The sequence below is a fragment of the Crassostrea angulata genome, chromosome 9 (genome assembly GCF_025612915.1).
Source record: "Crassostrea angulata isolate pt1a10 chromosome 9, ASM2561291v2, whole genome shotgun sequence".
Lineage (NCBI taxonomy): Eukaryota > Metazoa > Mollusca > Bivalvia > Ostreida > Ostreidae > Magallana > Magallana angulata.
Window position 1 is genome coordinate 29,893,391 of NC_069119.1, and position 14,874 is coordinate 29,908,264.

At 30.4% G+C, this 14,874-nt stretch overlaps 2 protein-coding genes across 2 annotated transcripts; both read left to right on the forward strand.

The window, feature by feature from the left end:
- Window positions 1-320: 320 nt before the first annotated feature.
- Window positions 321-3,810, forward strand: LOC128162884 (scavenger receptor class F member 2-like). Its single transcript, XM_052826300.1, has 5 exons — window positions 321-462; window positions 557-618; window positions 755-892; window positions 1,048-1,134; window positions 2,691-3,810. The coding sequence occupies exons 1-5, from the start codon at window positions 389-391 to the stop codon at window positions 2,789-2,791; spliced, it is 462 nt and encodes a 153-aa protein (XP_052682260.1). The 5' UTR covers window positions 321-388; the 3' UTR covers window positions 2,792-3,810.
- Window positions 3,811-4,707: 897 nt separating this feature from the next.
- On the forward strand, window positions 4,708-8,083 carry LOC128162877 (uncharacterized). The gene is made up of 5 exons (XM_052826294.1): window positions 4,708-5,093; window positions 5,183-5,244; window positions 5,372-5,509; window positions 5,671-5,757; window positions 7,383-8,083. The coding sequence occupies exons 1-5, from the start codon at window positions 4,960-4,962 to the stop codon at window positions 7,583-7,585; spliced, it is 624 nt and encodes a 207-aa protein (XP_052682254.1). The 5' UTR covers window positions 4,708-4,959; the 3' UTR covers window positions 7,586-8,083.
- Window positions 8,084-14,874: the final 6,791 nt, after the last annotated feature.

Consider the following 14,874-nt stretch of genomic DNA (forward strand, 5'->3'; position numbering starts at 1 on the left):
CTAAAAATTTAAATAATACCTTGACACATTTTATTTTACTTTTATACTACTCAAATGAGTATCTATAGCCTTTTTATACATGCGAGTACTTTACCTAGTACGTTAATATTCAATGTTTTAAAAATGTATAACGTTTCTTCCGGTGTATCTGTCACAAAAGTGACTTTAACAGAAAGGAAATGCATGTTGAATGCACTAGTCAGATAAAGCACCATTGCATTTATTTTCGATTGTACACATGGATTGTTTATGTCTGCAGTAAACCCATAAGGCATTGCATTACAAGGAACAAGGATATTGACACGCTGAGTGCGGAAAACATTCCATTACATGTAATACTTTAAAGAGATCATTTCATGTCTATCACATATAAGAGAAAGTTCAAAATATGATGACTTTGTTTATTACTCTTTTGATACTCCTCCAGTTGTCGGTAAAGATATCTATGCAAATATGTGAAGGGTAAGTAATATTAGTTCTTTTTCAATGACGGTTTGAGAATCGTAGTAACGCAAACATTTATACATAATTATGTATTATTTGATATTTTTTGCAGAATATATGGAACAAAGTGTTGTAATGGGTACAAGTGGGATTTTTCACATAGTAAATGTATACGTATGTATATATATTCTAATCAGATAACTATAATTATTGATAGAAAGTTGTGTATAACTAGATTCAGTTTGATGTATATTAAGAGCAATTGTTATATAATAACACAATCATTAGATTTTAGAAATCATTTATTTAGCATGTGATAATGGATTCATTGGGATAAACTGTGATATCAAGTGTCGATATCCATGGTATGGTAAGAACTGTCAGTCTGTGTGTGACTGTGATGTCCCAAACTGTGACTATGTCAACGGTTGTACAAAGCCTACAACAAGTAAGATACATTATAATTTATCTATGATTAGCATAATTTACGTTTTGTCCATGTTATATGAAGTCTATTATATCATCGATAAGATAGATCAATATTTTGAGTAAAAAGCGTAAAATGAAATTTCTCTGTATTTAAACACGAGGCTTTTTTAACAGATTATAAGGTTCATTCTACCTTACACACGAACGACAAGACCGTTACAAAAGAACAAATTAAGATATATGACGTCTTCAGTATTAAAGGTAATTTGTAATAAGTTTTTGCTTGAATCAATAAATATTTGTATGTAGTGTGCCCGTTTCAGTAGAATGTTTGTGTTCAATAAAATGACTACCGTCATGAGAAAAGGGCCCTTATCTATTGACGTCACAATGCTCAGAAAACGACGTCAAAGTAGCGTCATTGTAACCGCAGTTTTTTTACATGCAAATATAACATGTTGATTTAAAAAAATAAATATTTAATAAATGAAATATACAAATGTAACGTCAATATCTACAGATTTCAAACGCGTAATATTGCACACAAGTTTATGCTGATATCATAAAAATGCTTCTTTTGCATCCGCTATGAAACTTAAACACCACATTTTCCATTCTAGTGTGTGATGAAAATATGCTCTAATTGGGAAATCACTTTCTTATAAATCAGTGTTGGAAACCAGAGGCCATTCTCGAATACGCTTACTTATTGCGTATAATTGAATACGAGACTGGTCGTGAATTTCCGATGATGATTATTTTATAATACAGTATTCTGAGTAAAACTGTACAATTTAAGTTTCTATTAGCAATACATATGTGAATTATTAAAGTAAAATAAGCTACACTGCAAACTCGTTGTTGATAAGAGGGAGTGAAGGCTGGGCCATACCAAATTGATGCAGAGCAGTATTTTTCAAAACCAACAGTTACCTGCGCAGTAATTACTGTGAAACAATACAAGTCAAATATTTCCGAAGATCTTTTTGAATCATAAGTTTGGAAGTTCACCTCACATTAGACGATTCTACACTTTTTAAATTAGTCAGAAGGAGCACGAGAGTGATTATGTCTTATTTATAGTGCTACTGCCAACATACAAAATAGTTTCTCACATAATTCTATTACTACAGAATTTGCGATTAAATTTTGAAATTATTAAACGAATTTCAAAAAAGCATGTAACTAACGGAATCGAAGAGTTTGAGAAATAAATTTTCACAGCGTAAAAATCTACTCTGATATATCGCATTTGATTTCATGGAAAAATATATTCCTAGTGACATTTTCATGCAAAGTGCCTTTAATGAAACAACATAAAAGTATACTGGTCAAAATTGTTAATGCCCCACTTTTATTTTTTATTATTTCACAAAACTTTAACATTTAACATTAGTTGCTAACACTACCGACTGCTGCTTAAAATGCTCTACTATTCATGTGAAAAAATTGTAGTCGAGTAAGTAATTACTCAACCATGACCGTTTTTGTTGAAAGCTTGGAATGCGTGTTCGATATGTTTGTCGGATGTGTTTTTCCAAAGGACTCGATTCGATCGATTCCTATCTTTAACTGATTGTAAAAAACATAAAAACAATTAAGAAAAAACAGAGCATGTCTGAAGAACCTTCAAGATCAATTAGCGTGGTCCAAGCAGAGTGCGGTTCACAATTTGTTTGTTTCCTTTCCAAATGTTTGCTTTATTTACTTTTATTCTTTAAAAATTAAGTCCTTAACAATAAATCAGCTTTTCCTAATTCCTAATTTTCATCAGAGATTGCTAGATTTTTTCACAGACATCACTAAATCATTCTAAGGCTTGACCGGAAGTTCAGTGCAATCGGAAGTGTTGAAGACTCACCATGAAGGCCAGAACGACATGGAACGTCACGTCAACATGACCGCTACATTAGGGTAACTCACCGTTCTGATAGACACCGTACAGCACGTGCAACAGTACGGCACATTTTAGGCCACATCAATGGCTTTAATGGCCGGGACGATATAAATCCAAGAATGAAGAAGTTCCTCAGCATCTTAATTTTGCAGAACTGGACCACATAAATGATGAATGTGACTTGATTTTCTATACACTGAATACAGAAAATGGTTGTATTTATAAAAAAAAACTAAACATTTACAACAATATATCAATAGCATTTGGTCCTTAATAATCTTTAGTTTTTTCTTATAGTTTTTTAATTATGTATTGATAGTACTGTTATCTCATTAGTCGTCATAGAAGAAGTGGTTTGTATTTCAAACAATTATTTTATTTCAAAGTGAATGGAGTGCTACGCACACATATTTTCTTAAGTTATCTAATGCGTGGTTTTATACAATTTATACAATTTGGCTGTCGAATGTACATGTATACACATGTATAGCCTAAAAGGATTTTTGAATAAGCTATTTAATCTAAGAACAAAAAGATATAAAATATGCACATGTTGTAATCTTTTGTTATTTGTTAATATTATATATTATAATACCTCTGTGAATATTTCCTATGTAACATTACAACAAAAATTTAACACGCTATTCTATCTAACCGTGAAATAGTTTCCTTGTGATCTGCCCATGGTGAATAGTCATCAAAACCATACACCAGCAGCATTCGATTTCCCTCCTTTTTAAACTCGGAACACCTGTGACGTATTCTTATCGCTACATTAAATTCAAAATCCGATAACTCTAATTTGTTTATCATCAAAAACAACAAACAAAGTTTTCTTTGGTATAATAAAATACCTATTTGCGATATCAAGTTTATTGTCCCCCTCGACAGCAACTTTTCCCTCGGCTTCGCCTCGTAAAATAGTTTCTGTCTTGGGAAACAATAAACTTGCTATCGTCTTCATAGCCAGTATACAGGTAGATAATATATATTAGATACCGTTTTTAATCGAAAAAAGATAGAACACATACTATAGTCAAAAGGGGACAATGATTGAAAAAATCATTCAAAGGATATCATTTACCACACTTTCCTCTTAAGTACAGGAAGTATTAATCCCTAATATGGTACATAAACTTCCTTTATTTCATTCACTTTCACAAATGCTTTAGTCAGAGAAAAAAAAGTAATGGATAATGTATGGATATAATTTTTAGATCATTATATGAGCAGACTTTTGAAGACGGAAAGAAATAATTTTCTGCTCAAGTTTTTAATCAAACACATAGTACAGTTTTAATTTATCTTCTAAATTCTCTCTCTCTCTCTCTCTCTCTCTCTCTCTCTCTTTCTATCTCTCTCTCACACACACACACACACACACACACACACACACACACACACACACAGATTTGATGTCATCATTACAATCTTTATATTAGTTTGCAAGTAATATTTAATCTATTCTAAGAATGATTTCTCTTCCCTTTTAAGAATAAGAGTTACATACTAGTTGTTTCTATCGTTCTGAAAAAATGGAATATGAACATTATGTAAAATTAGTCTTTGCATGAAAAACATAATTTTTTCTCTTAGGACAAATGTTTACATGTATAATTACATTTAAGTCAAGTAGAAATTCAAAAAAATTCACAATATAATTAGTCATGTAATTTTTATTTACATATATCATATTTAGGTCAATAATCTGAATATTTCAGCTTTAAATGTTTAACCATATATTTCTACCAAACTTCTCATCTTAGTGAGATAAATACAGACTAAAAATGGCCACAACCATCGAGTCCTCTTAAGATGTGAGCAGATTTCAATCAATGCTTTGCAAATTTTCCCAACTTCATATTTAAATAATATGTTGACACATTTTATTTCACTTTTATATTACTCAAATGGTTATCTATAGCTTGTTTATACATGTGAGTGCTTTACTTAGTACATTAAAATTCATTTTTTAAAAAATGTATTAAGTATCTTCCGGTATATCTGTTACAGGAATACCTTTAACGGAAAGGAAATACGTGTTTATTGCATGTACTAGTCAGATTAAGCACCATTGCATTTATTTTCGATTGGATTGTTTTTGTCTGCAGTAAAACCATGTACACATTGCATTACAAGGAACAAGGATATCGAACGCGTTTATTGAGGAAAACCCGTCCATTTACATAATGTTAATACTTTTAAGAGATCATTTCATTTCTATCACAAATAAGAGTAAGTTCAAAAATATGGTGACTTTGTTTATTACTTTTTTTACACTCCTTCAGTTGGCGGTGAAAGTTTCTATGCTTATCTGCAATGGGTAGGTGATATCGATACTCTTTGAATGTTTTAGTAACGTTTAGTAACATTTATACACATGACACATTGTATTATTCGATATTTTTGTAGAATAAATGGATCAGGGTGTTGTCATGGGTACAAGTGGGATCATTCACATAGGAAATGTATAGGTATGTATATTCTAATCAGATACCTGTAATTATTGATGGAAAGTTGTGTATAATTTGATTGATGTATTATTGAGAGCAATTGAAAAATAATAATATATTCATTAGATTTAAAAAATCATTTATTAAGTATGTGAATATGGATTCTTTGGGAGGAACTGTGACACCAAGTGTCGATACCCTACGTATGGACAGGACTGTCAGTCTAAGTGTGACTGTGATGTCCTAAACTGTGATTATGTCAACGGTTGTACACAGCCTACAACAAGTAAGATACTTTATCATTTATCTATGATTAGCATCAATTATCATTGAAGTCCATTTTATATTATTTTTTTTTCGTTACTTTATCATATCATATATAAATAATTTTAGTAAAGAGCATACAATACAATTTCCTGCATTTACTTACTAGGTTTTTTGTTACAGAATATAAGGTTCATTCTGCCTTACACACGAACGACAAGACCGCTACAAAAGGGCAAACTGAGATACATAACGTCAGAAGTGATAAAGGTAATTTAAGGTGGCTCTATACACCCACAGTTTATTCCAAATCTCAACAGAAGACAACAAAACATATACTTATCAAATATTAAAATGATAATAGGGATACTATAGGTATTTTTAAAGAATTTTTTAATGTTTTTTCGTGTTTTTGTAAAATATTTTTTTGAAAGACAGCTATTATCAAATTGAGAAAAATTTGTTTGTCATATGATGGATATTTCCTTCGGACACATAAAAAAAATTATTACACTTCTTAACATTCAAAAATGTTATTATTGCAATTTTTTTTAGTATTTTCCCAAAACATAATTTTTCATATTTTCTTACTCTGTTGACAAATCATCTGAAAAAGTTGCTTGATGTTATAAGAAAATGTATTTTAAGAAATGTGACTTAAAAAATTGAATGAAAACCATTGCAAATAAACACAAAAAATATTTTAAATTTTATTTGGTATGAAAGTTCCTCAGGTAAAGGTTATTATTCCATGGCCCAAACACCTTGGGGACTTTTCGTTTTTGAGTTGAGGAAAATTTCCTGAATATAATGTTGGAATGATAAATACATAAATATTTCATTATAGACGTTGCCCTGTATAAGTGAATATATTCGCTTTAATGCAAAACTAAGTCAAATAAATAAAGGGGAACATTGACTAGGCTAATAGGATTTATGTATCCCAACCTGAGAGAAATTCAAAGCAACCTTCTCATGCCCGTTAGGTGTCGATATTAATGTGCATTAAAGTAAATTATAATTGAAATATTTTCACCGGTTTTGAATTTTCTTTCACGGTATTAAATCAAAAAATACGTTTTGAAATTTTTGGAAAGTAAAAAAAAATATTGTTCTCAGCGAGAATCGAACTCATGATCTAATGGTTCGTAGCGAACCCACTAACCCACTGCGCTACGGTGCAACATATCAATTATGGTAAAGAAACTCTTTAAAAATTATACTTGATTTTATTGTTTATTTCGATAAATAATACCACACAACGTGCAGGTGTCACATACCACATTACTTGTAAGTAATGAATTTTCCAATTATCAAATTAAATCTATTCATTTAACAAGTTTTTCAAAAGAGCGGTTCCCATACAATTCGCCTCAGTTTAAATCAGCCAGTACCAGAATAGCATGCTTTAGATTTACTTTTTTGCGTACTGCGTCATCAAAAAGTGGTGTGTAGAGCCACCTTAAAATAAGTTTCTGTTTGAATCAGTAATTATTTGTCTGTAGTGTGCCCGTTTGTGTACATTTGGTTTTGTTCAATGATAGGTCATTAAAGAATTTGTCTATATTTGTGTAAAATATGTAATAAACAATGTCTGAAGATTAGATCTTAAGGTGGAAAGGGACAGTTTGTATGATATAATCGTCATTATTATTTTTAATTAGTTTTTTTATTAAGGGAGATTGAGATTTGTTTCATTTGAGGGATTACGTGTGCTGCTTATATTCGTGTATGATTATTATGATTACCTTAAACTTATGTTATAGAATAATAAAAAGATCGTGGTAATAAAAATGTGAAACAATAGCAATCTTAAAGTTACAGACGCGGGTATATTAACAGGAAAAATTATCTTGATATAACGTAATAACACATTTATTGTTGTTTTATTCCAGATATTTCTAATGTTTCGACAGACACTACTAAGAATTTTACTTACCCGGTTTATGAAACAAAGAAAACAGAACCTAAAAAGAACAACACTCTCATGTTTGGTATAATAGGACTAATGACAGTTTCATTTATCATATACATGATGTATCTTTACACACGACTATTAGAGAAACGCTTAGTGAATTCAATCTCTCAGTTTAGGTGAAATAATAAATAACAAAATTGATCCATTTTATAACCATAATCTCTTTTAAGGACAGTATCTAAAAAATAAAAGTTGCGTACAGGTGAATGAAATTCCAGATTTGAATTTTTTCGATGATGCTTCATAATAATAGCTTTAATTAATTGTATTAACATTGTGTTCCATTCTAGTAACCACAATTTTCATTTCTCCATAATTCTTTGAAGGCCGGAAAGTGAGAGAAACGATTCGTCAAATCAATAATGACGTCATAATGGTTCTAGCATCAACAAGACACTCTGGAATCAAATGTTAAATCTAGACCCTAATTTCGAGTTGAAAACCGTTATTTGTTGTTGACAAGATTATTTCAAATACAAACCCGACATCAATAATATTTTATTAAACCAACTTGTCCCAAAAGGTGGATGTTTGATTTTATCATTAGGATAGAAACGGATTTTTCATTCATTTTACTTCAATATCCAAATATACCTTTACATCTAGTAAATTAATAACATTCACACGAGTTTACAAAGGTAAAATTGATGATTTCGGCTTCTCCTCAAGATATTTGATCAGTTATTTATAAATAACAGACACTTCATTTATCTCAATAATAAATGACCCTTTAAATCGTCATGTCATAATGAAAAGTATAGCAATAGCAATATAATCACTTAATCTTTCCAAACATCTTTTGTATCTCTAACATTATTTCATTAACGAAAGATCGAACATTAACTTTTAAAATTTGGTACTTTTGGAGAATACTGAAATCCTTTCGATGGTGTCACCACTTAACTATGCATAAGTTTTCCACAGAGCCTTAGTAATATTATCTGATAGAGACAGCGTTGCTCAGTCCTCGAAGAAGAAGTGGTAAGGAAGTATTTCAGACACCGTGTCAACGAGAAGGAAGTGTTTACACACAAGATATTTTTTTACTTTAACAAAACATAATATTTCTGATTATATATATATATATATATATATATATATATATATATATATATATATATATATATATATATATATATATATATATACATGTGTGTGTGTATATATATATATATGTCAATTTGAGAGTTATTGCAATGTTTGTGCTTATTATATGTATATATCTATGCAATGTGTATAGTCCCGATCCTCTCAAATTGTCGTTTAACTGCATTCCACCTGTATCTCAAACGACCGTGTAGTGAGCGACCAGTGCGCTAGTTTCCCTTCGTCATCGAAAGCAAGATTTTTGTCTTGCCTAGATGGCCCAGTGGTTAGCGCGGTGGCCGCTCACTGCTAGGAGAATGGGTTCCAGAGGTCGTGATTTCAAGCCCCGGCCGGGGCGGAGGTCGAGCTCCAAAAAGGTGAATTTCTCTGTGCTTTATATATATATATATATATATATATATATATATATATATATATATATCAATGAACCAATACTGGTAAAGTAACACATGATTTATTTTAAGGTATCCGCTGTTGTATGTAATTCATTCTTTCATGAAAATATTTCTACAACTCGTCTTCTTCTCAAAATTAGTTTACATATGTTTGTAAAAGGCTGATTATTTAACGATAGATGCAGAGTTAATGCTAAAAAATTAAAGATTAAGGGTTTTACAGAAGAATGATATCTTGTGATTTATAGCTTCTTTCGATTTAGTGGGGTTTATCTTTGCTTTCTCGCCACACGTGTGTGCTTAACAGGAGGCATTTTCACAGCTTTCACGAAAAATGAATTTGTAATAACACCACTGACCTCATAATACCGACTAAAAGGGATATTTCTTGTCTACAGTGCGAGTTGAACAATTAGTCTGACAACTAACTCAACAATCACACGAGGAGCGGAAGTAAATTTCATGAAATGATTACTTTGTACAGTGTTTAATTCTTTATAAATAAAAAAAACATAGATTTTATAGAAGTATATCCATCATTGTTTTATAAATTCCATGCATATAGCAAGAATATAAATCGCTACCATACTGGTTTTTTTTAACATTTTCAAGTGGAACGATGGTTGTTTCGGTATTTTTATAATCGGGTCAACGTTAATATATCGTGTTTAAAATGAAAGCTTAATAAGTGAACAATAATTGGAGAACAAAAGTTTCAGCTGTTTGTAACCTCTGCTTGATTAATGGATTTAGGCCAATTTTTTTATGCATAATTATTTGACTTGTCAACCTCACGATTTTCGCTCCACACTGAACAATGGTTGTTAAACAATAGTTTTGACTATTTGTTTTTTTTTTCTGCTTGATAAATTAGTTTTGTTAAGTATCCGACTTTTCAACATCGTGATATTCGCATCTTGGTCATTTTTTCAGAAAATGATACATACCATATCGATATTTTAGCAAATTTATCAATATTAAGTGAATTTTACTCATTTAATTGCTTTTCGAGATGAAATTGAGCTGTATATGAACATTTTCACATATATTATAAGTGTAAAATATTATATAAAACATTTTTTTTAAGGACGTTACAAATCCTACTATCACTTGCCTAGACTATTTACACGTTCGTCAATCTTAATCCCCCCCCCCCCCTCCTCCGCCCGCCCAGCCATAACTGTTTTTATGAGTTTAATTTTTGTAAAGCTGTTTATCACAGTTCTACACAAATCATATGAATTTTGCTGTTCAGTGAGCCCCAGTGTATTCGTTAGCATTAAATGTACCATTAACGAACAGTGTTCTAGATCAAAATTCCGAAGGAAAATTACAAAATTCATACAAAACAATCTTTTTCTTATTTAAATGTTTTATTTTTAGGAAAGAAAATTAATTCTACTGTAATAATTAGACAAAACCCTATAACTGTAAGATAATTGGTTCGTGTTGAAATTATTTTCATACTGTAATAGCTAAAATATTTGACTAATCAGTTTCTAAAATATATTTCTTCATATGAAATTATTTTCATACTGTAATAGCTAAAATATTTGACTTATCAGTTTCTAAAATATATTTCTTTATATGGCATAAACTTTGTTGCATTTGAATATACTAGCCAGTACATTTCTCATGACAAAACTTTGTAATACTTTCTTACTGTTTTTTAATATATTGATAAGATTGACAAATATTGTATATGTTTAACAATCTTGAAATATGTTGGTACAAATGCACCCATTGTGTCTGGAAACAAATTGTTCATGAATGTATTCTGAACATTGCTTTCATCTCTTTGTTAAGTTTCGTGATCTGTGTACAGTAAATAAATGGGTTGACAGCTGAGTTTGAGGCAGAAAAGCAGATAATCAAAAACATCTCTAACCGCGAGGAGACCCCCTTGAACCCAATAACGATAGAGGGTACGATAGAAATCATGAAGGTGATGAGTATCAAGGTCACAACCTTCATTGATTTTACCATTCTTTTTCTCACTCGATTATTTGAGTTCGAGTTTACACCAATAATCGTCATGTTGTGCAATTTATATATCTTCCATAAAGTAAGAAGGTAAAAGAAAAAAGCAATACTTAGAACTAGGGTTTGGAATGACCCAAACACAACTGCGTATTTGGTTTTTCGTAATAGATAGTTCAAATCACATCCGTGCATTAAGAAATAATAAACAAGCACGTACAAAACAATAGAGACAACCCACGTGACACTGAACACAATGTACTTCCTTTTACCGTTCCATAAAAGATGATTTAACCTATTTTCAGTAATCACTAGGTACCGATTTAAACTGATGAATATCGTCTGCAATATTGACATTTGATAGGTTGCACCACTGACAATATTCAATATAGTGCACGATAAATGAAGGTTTCCATCGTTTGAGTCATTGTTCGGCATCAGCACTGTTCCATACATAATGAGGATGACCCCAAATATGAAATCACAGACTGATAACGAGATTACAAGATTGTAATGTGTGTTGTCTCGGAGACTTTTATTTCGAGTGGCTGCCAGTACAACCATAAGATTCTCGACAGTAGCCATAACCCCTAGAGTGGTTAGAATGAGTTTTTCTTCTCTCTCCATTTATAAGCTTCCGAAACGCTGTCGTTGAGGGACGATGTTGTATACTATATAATATACGATGTTTGGAACTAATATATATATATATATATATATATATATATATATATATATATATATATATATATATATATATATATATATATATATATATATATATATATATATATATATATATATATATTACTTTCGTGCGGACCTGTTAAGGATAAATCAGCGAAAAATTATATCCTGCGTACAATTACAAAAACCGAACAGATTTATTTTAAAAAATCATTTTACAAAACTTTTTGTTTGTAATTAATAAAATCTATTTTGTTTAGCAATTCATTTCTGTTTATCTTATTTATTAAATCAATACACCATGTTTTGTCAATAAAGGTCAAGATCTAGTCAATGATTTCAGGGTGCCGTTTTATTACTTGATCCACTGGGACTTCATGCTTAATATTATACATAATTTTCCTACATTTTAGACTATAAAGAAATGATGTAGAAAAACATTTTCTTAACTTCAAATTGAAATATGATAGTAATACAGATACCTATGTTCAATTCATTATCACATTAACGGGACTTCAACACATTTGAGCTAAAAAGAAATACAATTTATTTTTCAATTTTAAAGTTAAAAATGGTTTGTTTTTGTTTGCGAGCTCTAATATTTAGGAATGCATCTAATCAGTTTACGTTGTTTCTCACGAGTCAAATTGTCAAGGAAATGGCATTTCCATACTTTACATTATTTGTAAAAAAAAAAATGATATATATATACAAGTAAGATCCGAGCTGTGTTTACAAAACAAAAAATTATTACCCCTGAATATTCTGATAGCTTGACTTCTAGTATTCAAATTTTGGTCAACCATTCAAAATGCACAAGTAAAGCATTTTATGCATAAAAGATGAAAAATAAAACTTTGATCTAAAACCGTGTCCAAGTCCCTTTAAAGAATTCGAACAGATCGAGGACATTCTATATACCGGTTTTAGATAGACTGTATGCGTTTTAGGTAAATTTCATTCGTCAAAAATCTTTAAAAATCCTCCGTTTGTTCCCGTGTTTTAAATTCAATGAAATAAACAGTTTCAAACATGACCTGTCATTGTGTTATTCCAAAAATTCGGCCCCAACACATCTGTTACCCTTATGAGGCATCAATGAAAGAATTGTGTCTTAATTTCAGAAATCATTTACTTTCATTAACTACATCTTGATCTAAAGTTAGATTAAATAGATTTTTAAAACTAATAGTCAGATTTCATTGAAGAAAATATACTTACCGTTCATAGTATCAGGTACATTTAAGAGTGGCAAATACTGAGCATCAATTTACAGATTTTTTTTAAAGCTTTCTTCCTTCAAGCTCAATTATTCTTTATATTTGCTGACTATATAGTTTTCAATTTCTCGGAATCTTGATATAAGCGCGATTACATTAGTAATTTTCATTTTCTTCCCTTTTATTAAAAAAGAAAATCAATCAAGCTTTAGAATGTAAGACGAAACTTCAAAAATGTTTATTAAACTTCAAAAATATGAAATCTTCCTTTAATCTTCGGATTAATTTGTACATTTTGAATGAAAATTGCATATACATGTATTATGTGTTTCATTTCATGTTCATAAGAGAAAGGACTCTTCTTTATATTCCCGAAGGAATTATATTCTGATATTGATAGATGAACTAAGCAGAAATCTAAAGAATATCTAATGAATTAAGAAAAAAATATCCTGATTTATTTAGCATAGTAAACTAGCATGTAACAAATGCAACAATTAATAATTAATTAAATTGTAAACTTTGTGATTCCGTGTTAAGTCTAAATTTTCCTAAACATGGAATATACTTTAACAGACGATGAATTCTATTAATATGGTGACTAGTTTTAATTTTTGAGGACGGCAAAATAAAAAATAAAATCTGCTGATAAACTCAAGATCATCATTTTACCTCTCAAATGTTCACGCCATGTTTTGGTAAGGGAACCAATAGGATCAGATATCAGTAAGATGGCAGCAGTCACATCTTTTTAATCATATACATCTGACAATCAAAAATACTTCCACAGGATAAATATTAATCGTGTGATGGAGTCCAAACTTAAAAATGATCAATAAATTGACTTAGTGATATAGCTCTGCAATTGACCAGATTTTAGTTAACTGAATGCCACAAGTCTTTCTGTGTATTCATTTGTTTGCTGGTTTAGTTTTTTTTTATTAAAATCAAAACAAACATATATTTCATTTATGATTAACGAATATAAAATATTAATATTCTTGTAATTCATGCACCTAAATGTATAAATGTATTATCTTTTCTCAACAGTTTGAAGACTAAACAAGTATTCCTTTTAAAGGAATGATCGGCAATAATGATATATAGATAGCTAGAAGCAATCATCATGATCAGTTTGATGTAAAATAATTTTAAAATACTGTATTTTTACAAAATATAGAATATTCTGAATCTGTACACCATAATTTCATCATTATAAACCGTCAACAAATTTAATTTTGAAATAAAGGGGAAAGCCGTTCGTAAACTCCTTGTCTTGTTTTATATTTTTAACGTAATTATTAAATGTGAATGTATCTTCTTCTTCTTCAGAATACTAGGTAGGGCTCTTCAACTAACATTAACACGTATACAAAGAAAGAGTTGTATTAAATAAGGAATAAGGAATCGTTCTTTGAGTATTATGAGGTGATAATTTCGGTCGGGGCGTGGTCAAATCAAATAAAGCCCGAAGGGCTTTATGATAGATTTGACCACGCTCCGACCGAAATTATCACCTCATAATATTCAAAGAATGATTCCTTATTACTTATATTTATATTATTTCTAATCTGCACGATTAAAGATCTAATAATTATAACATTTTTACCGTTGTTTTAATTCGTATAATTATGCAAACCCCACTGGCGCCCCAGGAATACGTCATTTGACACTTGCATCACACGTGTGTTGTACATGAAAACTCACAGACATGTATTGAAGAGTCAAATTTGCAAATTTATTAAGTCGATACAACAAAATATCAAATCAAATATCATTTGATTTTTAAAAAAAATGTGTGTAGTTGCAAAATAGTAAATAACTAGAGTGTTTATTTCGTGATAGCGGAAGGCACTTTCCTCCTGCGCGGTAAGGCGGTCGATCTACACCTCAGTCGAGATTGTACTTGATGGTAATGGAACAGTTCTCAAAGCGGGAGTTATTCAAAACTCCAGATTTAATTCTCGAGTCGGACATGGTGGAACAATTAAGTTCATTTTCGACAGGTAAGTTGGAATTT